This window comes from Podarcis vaucheri (assembly GCF_965113315.1).
Source record: "Podarcis vaucheri genome assembly, chromosome: 3".
Lineage (NCBI taxonomy): Eukaryota > Metazoa > Chordata > Lepidosauria > Squamata > Lacertidae > Podarcis > Podarcis vaucheri.
In genome coordinates, this window is record NC_138761.1 from 60,320,442 (window position 1) to 60,334,929 (window position 14,488).

General features: G+C 38.8%; 1 protein-coding gene across 6 annotated transcripts in view; it reads right to left on the reverse strand.

Annotated features, from left to right (window-relative positions):
- STXBP5 (syntaxin binding protein 5) overlaps nucleotides 1–14,488 on the reverse strand; it is a 118,996-nt gene that overhangs the window by 82,703 nt on the left and 21,805 nt on the right. For all 6 annotated transcript variants that reach the window (XR_014217484.1, XM_082215217.1, XM_082215216.1 and 3 more), the window contains exons 3-4: nucleotides 9,094–9,175; nucleotides 7,985–8,085 (exon numbers count right to left, since the gene is read on the reverse strand). Coding sequence is in view for 5 of the 6 variants with exons in the window: in XM_082215217.1 (XP_082071343.1) it covers nucleotides 7,985–8,085; nucleotides 9,094–9,175 (183 nt within the window). In the remaining variant the exon portion in view is untranslated. The remainder of the gene's footprint in view (nucleotides 1–7,984; nucleotides 8,086–9,093; nucleotides 9,176–14,488) is intronic.

Here is a 14,488-nt window from a genome sequence, read left to right on the forward strand (position 1 = left end):
CATGGCCCATTGAAGAGACCTGCATTGGTAGACCTTGTCCATCTGCAGAAAAGGAGGAATACAATATCCAGGGGCACAGGAAAATATCCTAAATTGCTTAATAGTAAGTAGAACTCACATACTGTTTACTATTGTTTATTTATCATCTTCAGAAGAAAAGCTTGATCTTGTCTTGGTATTTCGGGACATGGCCCAGACTAACAAAATAGAGTACACCTAAAGTGGAAGTGCTACAGCAGAGCCATAATTCAAGTAAACATTGCTAAACACCTATTGAATCTAAGCACAATTTGCATAATGACTTACATAAATGTCTTAATAGTTAAGGAAGGTCACTTGAGAGGCAATTTGCAGATACTTGCAAAGGATTTCCTTTGCTAGTTGTAGGCCATATGTCTCCTCTGATAAAACTGTCAAAGCTACTTAAGCAAAACCTTTATCATGATTTGTAAAACTTAGCGTAGTGTGTAACAATTAAACAAACTTGCACTGTTCCCAAAAAGAAGTTCATTGTAAAAATCTCAAATACTGATGCTTCAAGTGAAAAGCCAATTCACTCTTTTCCTAATTCATTATTTTAATCCAAGGTTTTTAATTTGCCAAAAGAGTTGTACTAATTTATATCTGTGTCAAGCTATTTATTTCAGCCATACTGTTTTTGTTTTTATTTGCTATTTAACTGGTTATTTAATGATGTATGCCACCTTGGGCAATTTTCTATTTGACAGGTGGCCTGGAAATATGGTAAATAAAAAGGTAAGGAGGAAGATTATGAAGGAGATCCACACATATGGCAGGTCTTTTTCCAAACAGCTGCCACATGATGGACTTGGCAACACAGTCTGGCCATAAAGGTCGAAGCTACCCAAGGCCTGCTGAAATAAAATAGCTAAAATCTGTTAATTTTGACACAGACTCTTCCTGGAGCATATTCATCAAGAAATAAACAGGAAAGAAAACCTGAGAAAACTCTCTTTCCCTTTTCCCAGACAAATTATACAGCTGGGATGTCAGAATCCTGCTATACAAGTATCCCAAGTAATCCTGTGGATGCAATTCCATGGAGATTGCAATGTCTGCTTCAGCACATCCACATTTACTACTGCTCCTTCCCATTGGTGATTCATGCAACTGCAATGGCTCAGAAATGTGTAGTTGTGTCCATAGCTGTACAAGGCAAAACATTACTTTTTCCACACAGCTGCTTTGCATAGAGCAATATTGACAGCTTCTAGGTAGCAACAATGTAAAAGGTATTGACAATCAAATCTGCTTTAGTTCTATAACCAAAATGCAGGCATTCACCTTGTTGTGTCACTTAAAGGTTTGCACAGTCCAAATGTTCTACAACCACCATTTATGTGCTCCCCACAATAAATGCTGCTGGGGTGACTATGCAAGGGCCTGATGAAATTAGGAGATTAACCATCCTATGATTTCTTAATACTGTTATGTATTTTGTTCCAGTACATTCAATGCTATCTGGAAGACTAGCCACCCAGGGATTCAAGACAACAGAAAAAACAGAAACGCATTACGCTTTTTGTCTAGGTATGCCTAGACAAATTATCTACTATTGGCCAGGCAGATAGGAAAGAATATGTGAAAACATCAAAGAGATACAGGTTTTACAGAATTTAAGCATAAAGTAGAATGGTGAAAGACAAAAGAGTCACCCTGTTCAATAAACAATGTACTTTAGAAATTAAGACTTCTTTTGGAAGAAATGACACGGCATCGCATCTTTAGGAAGCTCGAGAATTTCTTGAAAGGCGACAATGGAACAAGGGTGCAAGGCTATGCCTTATGTTTGGGCATTGCTACATCTATTTTGTGGAATTTTCTCCCTCTGGACATCTGGCATATATCTATGATGCTATGCCTTAGACCAGAAGTTCCCAAACTGTGGTCTGCAGAACATTTATTTACCGGTAGATGGTCTGGTATATCCATACAAAGTATTCATATTGATTTTTTATTTTATTTCTTCTATTATTTGTTATGTTGATATCTTATTGTAATACAAATTGAACTGCATTGTCAAAGGTATGAAAAGGTAACAGAGCTCCAAAAGATTCAACAAGGTCTACTCCCAATAGTTCCCTGTTTAGATTACCCACTACACTAAGCATGGATTTCCTTTTCAGGCCTAAAACTGGACTAAATGGACAATTTGTATCCACCCAGCACTGAAATGGCACCATCTTTTCAGCTCCTTATCTAGAAATTCAACAGAGACACAGCCTCATGGAAACAAATAGTGAAAACTATGGTTTAGTGAGATTTCTGAATGGACACACCAGAAAACTAACCAGGCTCCAAGAGTTACATTTAAGAGGGAAAAGGCTAGTTTGGAACATGAAGCATTATTTTATTGAATGCACTTTAATATAGACAAGAGCTTGCACTTAATGTTTTAAATTTAACATTAAGCCATTATGTTAATAACTTATGGAAGTGCCTGGTACGTAGTAAAGAGTATTTTAATTGATTTATTAAAAATGCATAGTCAAGCATTTATGATGCATCTTTTTAAAAATCCATGTACAGTGTTAGTTAATGGAAAATACTGTAAACTAGGTCACAATTGCACCTTTTTCTTCAGCATTCTTCCTTCATATCAGTTCACTAATGTTTCTTTAGAGTACTAAAAGTATAACAAAAGTTGCACTATTTAGCTAATTCTTCAGGACATTAAAGTGTTCAGAAGAAACTAAATTAAAGGATATTCTCACATTCTTCGTTAGGAAGGAAAACATAATCTCTGAGGTAAGAGAATGAAGTTGCCACACTGTTTAATTTTGGCAATAAGTTCCATGCTCTGTTCGACAGAGAAAAAAGCAAAGAGACAACAGAAGCCTCTAATCTTATCCTTTCTTAGTGACATGAAAAAACAAGGCTTCTCTCAAGGAAAAATGTTTAGGTGTTTGGTAGACTTTTCACCCTAAAATTTTAGCTCTTCTTGTAAATTGGTTTGCCACACTTCCTAAATTGCTAGTAATCAAGTGTTACATTTTATCTATGTTACTAGTGTAGAATATTGGTTTACCATGACAAATTCATTTTCTGCAAGGGATAAAGGAGGCCCTTGGATGGGCTGCCCCCCCCCCCCACTTTCTACACTAGGCAGGCAAGATTATAAAAACTGCCGGCATTTAGTCTGAGTGGGCTTGGTTTGTAAGTGCCAAAGCTAACAGAATAGCACCCCAAGAATAACAAGGCAACAATAAAAACAGAACAAAGTACAGTGGTACCTCGAGTTAACAACTTAATTCGTTCTGGAGGTCTGTTCTTAACCTGAAACTGTTCTTAACCTGAGATACCACTTTAGCTAATGGAGCCGCTGTGGTGCCGCACAATTTCTGTTCTCATCCTGAAGCAAAGTTCTTATCCCGAGGTACTATTTCTGGGTTAGTGGAATCTGTAACCTGAAGCGCCTGTAACCTGAAGGGTCTGTATCCCGAGGTACCACTGTAGCAACAGAAACAAACAAAACCATAAGGGGTGAAGAATAGCCCTTGGAGCTCCCTGTCTTGCAAGTGACTGCATTGTATTGTACTGGCAACAGCACTTCTCCCCACTGCAGTGACACCAATCACCGGGTGGCTCAGATCCCTTCCATTCCCAGCTGAAAATGAACTTCTCACAGTAAGTCCATATTTTTGCAGTGGAGGAGGAATATACCAAAGCAATCTACAGGTATGCTGTAGCCTGGAAACTACTTACAAACTACCGGTATGTGTTACAATACACACCAGTCAAAAGATGCTTCAGCAGATGTATACACATTTTTAGCTTGTGGCTGCTCTGCAAATGTCCCACAACTGAATGTCCCACAACTGAACATTAGACCCAAAGGCAGAAGAGGAAGAAGCACTTTTTTGTATAATTGGCAGCAACCCCACCAGGCACAGCAGCAGCAGAAACATCATAACACTTGGAGATACACCTTAATCCATGATAACTACATAGCCAACAAAACCTTATTTCCCATTGTATTGGGCTGGACAGAAACAAGCGGGTAATCTATTGACTAAAGTCTCTTGTATGCTTAAGCTATTTGTATAAGGCCCAGCCGATATCCAGGGAGTGCCACTTATGTTCCTTGGGAAGTGTGAGCTCCAGACAGCACCAGCTCTATGGGAAATAAATGAATTTACCTTGGACATATATGCTGAGCCATGCAAAGCACCACTGAGTCCTCAATAAAGATACACAATTCCATAAGTGCTGAGAGTGCCCACAAGCTCAGATCCCCCAAGGACTGATGTTACTGACACCAGAAAACAGCACCTTTCAGCTCAACCACTTCAGAGGCACTGTGCACATGTGTTCAAAGGGTGCTTTCATCAGGAACTTAATGAAGACCCCAGGTGGGATAGCAATGAACTGGAGATGGCTTGAGCAAAGCCTTCCCCTGTAAGAAGCACTCAATGTAGGAGTGGCAATCCAGGGATGCTCGAGCAGCACAAGACAGAGCAGAGCATAATACTACGACTATCCACTTCAGGGTGTTTGGAGGCAACCCCTGATCCAAGTATGACTGCAGAAACACAGGCATCCCTTCACAAACCCTTACATGTTACCTAATGAATGCAATATCTTCAAGTTCTACAGTATACGCCAGAAAGGTAACCACTACACTATTGCTACCCCTTCATGGATCACTGCCTTGTCATGGTGAAGGGGCTTGAATAACTCCAAGAAGCTATGAGCTATGCCGTGCAGGGCCACCCAAGATGGACAGGTCATAGCTGAGAGTTTAGACTAAATGTGATCCACCTCGAGAAGGAACTGGCAAACCACTCCAGTATTTTGCCAAGAAAACTCCATGGACATAAAAAAGGAGAAGCTTCGAGAAGAAAGTGATAGTTTCCAAGGCATGCTCTGATTCATGGGGTTATGGAGAGTCGATCACGACTAAGATGACTAAACAACAACAACACTATTGTTGTAGCCTTGACATTCTAGGCCCCTTCTTTCTATTGCCAGAAGAGTCACAATCACCCTAGATCTGGGTGGACTGTGTTCCTGACCAAGAAGATCTCTAGGCACTGAAAGAGCTCACCATCTTTCCTAAATTATTACAACCAGTTTGGACTGTGTGGAACCAGAACACAACCACAAACACCATCTCTGTTCCCCTCTACCTCTAGTGATTGAATCTGCCCACAGTCTCTGACTAAAAAGCATTCTGGTGAATTTTATAATCAACGTATGTGAAATCAGGCTGAGAGGACAGAGATTAAGTTGGTTATTCATGCCCTTGTGGGTGCACCAACTGTACAAGATCCTATCTTCTGCAATCAACACAAAACCTTCAGTTGTCCCTGCCAAAGGTGAACAGAACCTGACAAATAATCTTACTACTTTAGTATTGAAAAAAGGAAATAAAAGGAACTGCATCTGCCGGTCACATTTGCTGACAGCAAAACAGTTACAGCTGCGTTTTTAAGGGTTATTGTTGTTGTTTACAATTAAAGTAAATACAATCAGACCAAACTTAAAGGGAGAAGGGAGTGGAAGAAAAGTGGGGGGTATAAGCTCCGGCAGAGCTGGGCATGTTGTTTATGCAAACAATTCTAAATATGGATCCCAAATGTCTGAGTGTTTATTGTATTCATGCCACCTATGGATGGTAACATTTTAATATGTTGCTGGAGTAGGTAAATCTTCTGACTACTGAGCAATGGGCAGGGGAGACATATGTTTTTTCCAGTATTTTGGCCACCAACAAGGCACATGAAATCCAATTACGTTCCCCAAGGCCCACAGTGCTGGCATATAATTGAGCCTCATTATAATTAATTTTTACTTCTGCAAATGTTGAGGTTCTCAAGTCTGGCAATACCTTTGTATGTGGGTGGAGCTATTTGGGAGACAAAATATTCACACTTAGAGAATGAGTTTGCAAGAGGATGAAGAAATTCCCATTGTAAGCTTGACATTTTGGAGATGTACAGATAAGCCAAGTGTATTCATAAAAATCCACTACAGGATAAGACTACATTTATTTCATTATGTATTTATAGAGGTGTGTATGGATTCTGCTTGGGAAAATGTGGTAGTGGGACTAGAATACTACTTCTTGAGCAACAAAAATGTTAACTGCCTCATAGATACAAGGATTAAAAACTTAGCACAACTTGCATGCTTATCTTGTGAGCTACTACACAAATTTCAACTGAACTGTCAAGTACCAGGCATTTGACTAGCCCTCTCTCCCCAGGCGCTTTTAAACAATTCTAAACAGGCAAGCAAACACAGGAAATTTCTTTAGTAATGCGCTCTACGTGGGGCTACCTTTGAAGGTGACTCGGAAACTACAGCTAATCCAGAATGCGGCAGCTAGACTGGTGACTGGGGGCGGCCGCCGAGACCACATAACACCGGTCTTGAAAGACCTACATTGGCTCCCAGTACGTTTCCGAGCACAATTCAAAGTGCTGGTGTTGACCTTTAAAGCCCTAAACGGCTTCGGCCCAGTATACCTGAAGGAGCGTCTCCACCCCCATCGTTCTGCCCGGACACTGAGGTCCAGCGCCGAGGGCCTTCTGGCGGTTCCCTCATTACGAGAAGCGAAGCTACAGGGAACCAGGCAGAGGGCCTTTTCGGTGGTGGCGCCCGCCCTGTGGAATGCCCTCCCATTGGATGTCAAGGTGATGGACAACTACCTGACATTCAGAAGACATCTTAAGGCGGCCCTATTCAGGGAAGCTTTTAATGTATGATATTTTAGTGTTTTTTGGTTTCTGTGGAAGCCGCCCAGAGTGGCTGGGGAAACCCAGCCAGATGGGCGGGGTACAAATAATAAATTATTATTATTATTATTATATCTGCTGGGTTAGTTGGCTCCATTTGACTTAGAGGAGAGCATATGCTGTGTAGGTCTGTTCTAGGAAGCTTCCATCCTTCACAAAAGCATATTATATATATATTTGTGCTTGCCCACCTGGTCCAAGACATTTTGCTACTCGAGGCAGCATGTTGCCTCTGATTTCTACAAAAGGCTGATTTGTGAGCATACACACAGATACACCCTATCTGTTTCTTAGTGGACTGACCAGTATTTCAAGGATTGCCTAGAATGGAATCCTCTTTTCATATGGACATAAAGAATGATATGAGATGTCCATTTTTATTAAAAAAGAAGAAGTATTGAACCAAAGGCAAGCCAGTAGCTGAGTTGCTAACAGGGAAGGGAGAAACCGAAGAGAGTAATTGACAGCCCCAGCCCTACGAAGACTTATTTCTCTTGTCTTTTAGTCAGATTTAAATAGGTGAACAACATTAAGGGTAGGAAAAGTGTGGCTGCAAAGATGGGAGACAGATGAACAGTGTCAGGAGAACCTCAAGAGTAGAAGCACTCCTCTGGTGGGACGAATGATAATGAGGTGGGAGGCACTGGAGACAGAAGAGATAACAGTATCTCCAACCCTACCCCAGCCAACACTTCACAGATGAGAACAAGGACTCTCCTGTTTGTGTATTTATGTTGGTCAGACATAGATCTAGATAGCAAAAGCTGACCCACTGCTAGGTATTTGAGATACATTTTCAAGAATGGGGCCTAAAAATGCTTCTCCGTTTCTGCTACTAAAGTTGAATTCTAAGAGGCAGAGAAGCAAGAGAATACAAAAATATAGAAAGAACTAGAAAGAAAGAAAGAAAAGTCCAATGCCCATTTTGTTACTCCTTTCCCCCCTCCCACTTCCCAGCTGGGCTGGCACCTGCTTGCTATGTAACAGTAAGCAAGCAAATGTACCATCACCATCACTTATCTTCTTATTTCTTACAGAGTCCCCACGTCCTCCAAGACAATAGAAGAAGCGATTTGCAAGTAAATTGCTCACGAAGAAGTAGCAGGCTAGAGTATGGTTAGGGCACGCAGGACTGAAAGCATTTGCTGCCTCCACCCTATTGTGTGAAAATGAGCTAAAGTTGACGTACATTGTAAAATATTACAACAACAAATAATTCTTACCTTTCTCTGTTAAATTTTAGGGAGTGCAGTATAGCAGGCCTCTTCTGACGCAAATTCCATAAATGTAAGGTATCATCAGCCAAGGCACTCACAAGGGCTCCCTTAAAAGAAAATGGAAAGCTTTGTAAATATTTTGGAATTATGGTGCTTTCAATATTTTTAAAGGGATTAGAACTGCTTCTCAAGAGTCAGTCAAGTTACATTCAAACACATTTAAAATATCATTCCTCAGTTTTGCAGCAGAAAATGACAATTTATACATTATTGTCATTAAAGCTAGGTTAAAAAAAAAATTGTTAGTCTTTGCTCCATTATATCAATTTGACTGTATCAGTACCGAGAGTCAGTGCTGGACAAACCAGCAAATGGTAAATTGCCCAAAAATGGGAATGGGAGCTTTCAATCATCTTCAACTTGTGCTCAAAAAAACGGGAGAAGAATGCAAGCCCAAGGCTGTTTGCACACATAACAGCAAAAACATGGTCTGTCATTAAATTTGAATGCAGTAATTAGCATAAATAAGTTCTTAATTTTCTTAATTAAGTTTTTTAATTTTAATTTTTCAATTTTTATTGTCCAGGTAATCTGACAACTCATCATTCCAGTCAATTTAGTCGCAACCATTTGCACTGAACAGATTGCCTTCTACTTTTAATACACACAAAATTGTATGTATCATGCCCAAAAATGGAAAGAAGCAGCAGCTCCGATGAGAGAATGGATACAAAAACTTATGGACTATGCAGAAATGGCGAAACTTACCAGAAGAGTAAGAAATCAAGATAACAAACTCTTTATAAAAGAATGGAAATGGTTTATTGAATATTTACAAACAAATTGTAAACAGAGAAAGACATTTGCAGGATTATTGTAATAACCTGCAGTTTCAAAAGAATATATAATCAAAATAGATAAATAAAAGAAAAGGTTAAGTTAATTTAGAATATGCAGGAGATGATAAAAATTAATTTAAGGAACAGCAGAAAGAGGAGGAAGGAAGTCGAGGTTTGAAATGTTACAACTATTGTTAAGCTACTGAAATGTGTATAAATGAAAGCTATAAATAAAATTATATCTTAAAAAATTGTTTGAATCACAAGCTTACCAACCTCATTGATCAGAAACTGAAGCTGGATTACTGCAGCACCACTGTCATGTTGGCAGTAGCATTCAACGCCTGGCCGACCAAAACTGACATTAATTTCATTAAGGAATATTAGCTAATATAAATTTGTGTGGGAAGCAAATAATCACACCAAACTTTCTATTTACAATTATGCTAAGCAACAGCTTCTATATGTCAGTTATACCACGGTGCAACCTTTTATAGAAGCCACACTGAAAATCAGCAAGCGCTAAAGAATTTATTTCTCCATCATTTGTTTTGGACCGGAATTCTAGTTCATACTTGAAAATTTGATACTGAGCCTGGTGGCAATTTAAGCCTCATTGTCATCACTACTTAGATGCTGTGAAGAATTTCTCACATAGGACCACTGTTGCAGGAATACTTAAACCACAGGAAAATGAAATGTTAAGGTGATCTTAACACATCAAAAGCTAGCTGAAAATTGCTAGATCAACACGCTGCTATCCTTTCAGTATGGAAGAACATCACCTTCCATTTCTGAAATGAAAGGCTTCTGGCTGTTGATTTAATAAATTAAATTATTTATTCTTGTTTTAAATTGTTTGTATTGTGACCAATTTGTTTTAGTTTTCTGTAAGCAAACTCAGTCTTTAGAGAGCTGGGATATAAATATTTTCAACAATAAATAAGCAAGTAAAGAGTGCCTATTCCTCCTGCATGGGTACATAAAGATGTGCTAGAAAAACCAAGGGTTAGCCTGTTTTATTGCGGCCAAATCATTTATCCGCCCACAATTCCTTCACCCTGTGTAGGGAGGCCCAGCATGTAAACTTTCACCCAGGAGCCAAGTAGTAAGTGGACAGCTCACTATCATTATTAATTGTTACCATTATTTTTGTCCTCTTCTACTCAGTGATTTCTCTGGTTGTTTATGAAAAGCACACTAAAACATAGCACTTTAAATCTGTAGATTTTTAATACAAAATTTACAAACAGCAGAACTGAGGCGAACTTTCAGCTGACAAGTTCTGCTAGTGCAATGGGGTTCTCCCATCTTCTCCCCCTGAAATTGGCTCTGGGGAAGATCCAGAACAGCATGTAGGAAGAGGAGAGGGGGTTGTTTTGACTATCAAGCTGACAAGCTTGTGCTGATGGAATGAGTGCCTTACTGCTATGTTAATTCTTCCTTAAATATAAAGATGTGTTTGAATAAAATGTTTCCAAAATTTCAGTATAAAAGCCAAGGAACTCAGGTAAGCCTTTTAAAAACCTCAGTACCATCACCAAGAAGGCACTGTATCTCATTTTCAGTAGGACAGAATAATTAAAAAAATGAGAAACATGCATGAAAAACTACACTCACAGTGAGCTCAAAGTACATGCCTTCTTTCTTCTCCGTTTAGGTCCAAAAGGCACATTTTCAGTAAAGTACATGTTACATACAAGTGCCACAGTTGCCATTTTTTCTAACAACAGGCAGGTATACTTAATCTTCCCTCGCCCATGATATCATCCACTCAACCCTATAGTCTGGGCAGTTCACAATTTATAATAAAAAGAAATCAACAGTAACAATCAACTACCGGTACATGAAATCAATACAAACACTGCAGCACTACAAAACCATATGAAGGTAAATAAGATTTTTTTTTTTAAGTGTTGAAACCCTATGACAGACTGGAGATAGTTCTACAAACCAAAAACACTCATGAAAACAAGGTATTCACCTAGCATAAAAAAAATCCTACTGTACATGCCAGGGAAACTTGTTTGGAGAAAGCATTCCATACCCAGGGTGCCCCACCCCAAAAGGCCCTCTCACCAAACAGCCTCCCATCACCTTATTAGGCTGGGGAGTCTCTGATGCACATCTTACAGCCCTGGTAAGCAGATAGGCAATCCTTCATGCATCCTGACCCCAAGCTATTTACAGGTATATTTTTATTTATTTTATTTATTTCCAAAAAATAAATAAATACTGCTTGATTATGAAGTGGTTTATAAAAAGAATAAAATGATCAAGTTATTGACAGAAATAATTTAAACTACTATTTTAAACTTTCAAAAAATTAAAACCAGCAATAAACTAGAAATATATGAGTATTCTAGAAACCTGCATAGGCTTGTTTAAACAAAAATGTTTTATAGAAGTACATTGACGGCACATGCCTGATAACAATATAAAATATTAATACCAGTACTTTGAAATGGGCCTGGAAGTGGACTGGAAGCCAATACAGATCACAAAGGACTAGAGTGATGTACTGATACCTATCAGCCAGCAATAATAATACTGCTGCTCTACTGTGGGCCAGCTGAAAATTCCAGACTATTTTCAAAGGCACATATAATGCATTGCAGTAATTGAACTGGAAGGTTACACAGGCCATGGATAATTGTCCAGTCTCAAAGTTAATCCTCTCAAAGTGGCTTTTAAGGCCAGAAATAAAGAAATAAAAATGAAAGTGTATTGGGCTACTGTCATGCACATGTGTGTATGTGTAGGAATATTTTGTCTGGTTCCATGTTTTGAAATTTTATATTGGAACAAGCCCTGAACACTGTGACCACAGTGGAAGGGATAAATACAAACTTCCTTAAACAAATCAGTCAAATCTTTTATAATCAGTGCTGAATTTACGAATGGGCTGAGTAGGCTGCAGCCCAGGGACTCATAATCTAGGAGGACCTTGGCCTCTTGCCATTTTTTATTTTAATAAAACAGGCATTTTTACTATCTAGGTGCAGTTGCTTAGTAACATTAAACATGTGCCGTATGAGTCTGTATACACAGTTATGCAACTGTATAACAGTTACACAAGTGAGTACTTACTGTTTAGTAAAATTTATGGAGGCTTTAAAGCTACTCAGAATCAAATGAAGCAAATGAAGCAATGAAGCAATACAATGGTACCTCTGGTTGCGAACGGGATCCATTCCGGAGGCCCATTCACAACATGAAAAGAATGCAACCCGCAGTGGTGTGTCTGCTCATGTGCGGGTTGCAATTTGCCGCTTCTGTGTATGCGCAAGCGGGGAAACCCGGAAGTAGGCCTTTCCGGTACTTCCAGGTCACCGCGGGATGTAACCTGAAAGAACGTAACATGAAGCAGACGTAACATGAGGTATGACTGTACAAGTGTTCAGATCACTGTCTATCGATATAGCATGCATTCTAAGAACAAGTGAGGATTCTTTTATATGATTGTGGATCACAATAATTTTGACTTTTTGTGAAAATGATAATGAGTAAGCAATATGAAAGTGGTTGTAGTAAATTAAAAGTGACGAAAAGAAGGAAATACTCAAATGTTTAAAGCCAATCATGTCATGTGATTTTATACAGCAGGCAGAAACATCCCGACATAATCCCTCACATTCAGAACAATTGTGTTTACAAAGAGAAGAATATCAAGTAGACTACACAGCAGTCTGAAGATCAACCAGTTTATATACAGAACGCAACCTTCCAAGAACTGTTGTCGGTAACTACCATTACAAATACTGATACTTCTGGACAAAGTGACAAGGAAGTGACAGGACCTAAAGCCAAAGAATTAACACAAGGTGCTGAAGGAACAAGCCATGAGATAATTATGAAAAAAAGCATCTTAAAGAATTGGAAACAAAGCAAATTATTTCAGTGAAAACACCAACATTGCAGACATAAAAATACCAACTGTTCATGCCACTAGTGATTTTCAGAAATAATGATGTAGGTTTATGGACCACATTGAATAACAAGGAAGTATTGTTCTGGATTGATAAAGGTCTAGTGTAATATCAACACTGAGGCAGCCCTTTTACCAATTTGAAGCAAACATACAAGAACCAAGCCCAGTTCTGCTCTAAGAATTTATTCTATTCCACCAAAGTAAATGGAGAAACCTATCCTCAAGAGTGGCTAGTACATTCTCCCAGAAAATCTACGGTTTTGTGTGCACACTTTTCCCTAACCAAACTACCTCAACTACAGCTTTACCTTGTACTGAATTTGATGATTGGCATCACACTTATCTTGCTCAAATCCATGCAAACTATAAAATTGTAGAAACTCCATGCTAACATACTTAACAAGAAAGCATAGTCAAACATTCACATCAAAACTCAAAGTGCAGATCAGAGTAGGATTACCAGAGGCACGTACGTTAGAGCATGTTGTTGCAGTGATTTCCCTCTCAGCAGAAAACGACTTGGCATTTAGCAGAGATAATGAAACATTTGCTTCACCAAACAATGATAACTTTCTGTGATTGTTTGAATTAATTGCCAAATTTGATCCCTTCCTGTGTGCTCACATAAATCAGCATGGAGGTAAAGACTATTGTACCTATCCAAAACCATATGTGAGTTGATGGCTAATAGATTTCGGTGCTACTGGAAGGAATTTTTTTATTTTGACTATGGCAGACCAACACGGCTACCTATCTGTAATAGATTTCGAGTTATACTGAACAACATCAGGCAGGCAGGTTATTTTAGTTTATCCGTTGATTCATCCCCTGATGCTTCCCATGTTGATCAACTTACTGTCATTGTTAGATATGTTTCTCCTAGTAATTGGTTACCAGTCAAATGTTTTCTGAGGTTTTTTGAACTGAAAAATCACACCGGTGAAAGTATGGCTGAGCTGATTCTGAAGTTCTTGAAATAAATTTCAGTAAATGTGGAGGACAATCATATGACAATCCAGACAATATGGCTGGAAAGTAAAATGTCATTCACCAAAAAATTATGGAAAGGAACAAGTTTGCAAATTTTATTCCATGCGCTGCACATTCCCTAAATCTAGCTGGATGCACTGAAGTTGACTTGTGCCTGGATGCAGTGAAGTTTTTTACCACAATAAGCGAGCATTATTGTTTTTTCTCTGCTTCTACAAAAAGATGGGAAGTGCTAAAAAATTATTGACTCTTGCATCAGAAGTTCCTAAACATTTATCAGACACAAGATGGGAGGCTCACACCAAAGCTACTACAGCTATTAGCAAAAGTCATATTTACATTGTTGAAACCCTCAGTCTTATTTACTGTGATGGAACTGAAAAAGGAGATACTACATGACAGGTTGAAAATCTTCTGCAGAAAATGGAAGAATTTGAATTCATTTTCATGCTTCACTTTTGGACACATTCGCAAGACCAGTTTCATGAAGTTAGCAAGGCAATCCAAAGTCTGCAAATCTCATTGAGCACATGCAAATATTTACAGCTGGCGATTGCAGTTTGTATCCACCACTTAAGCTAAATTTACTCTACTGGATGTAAAGTACAAAACTGCCAAAAGAAGGCAGAGTACTAAAAAACCAAAACAATGATGGGGCAGCGCCCTAAGCCTTAGATGAACTTTATCCAAGAGACAAGTTTTGAGTAAGTTCATTTATCCCTTTTGTCATTGATCCTCTTGAAGTCAACC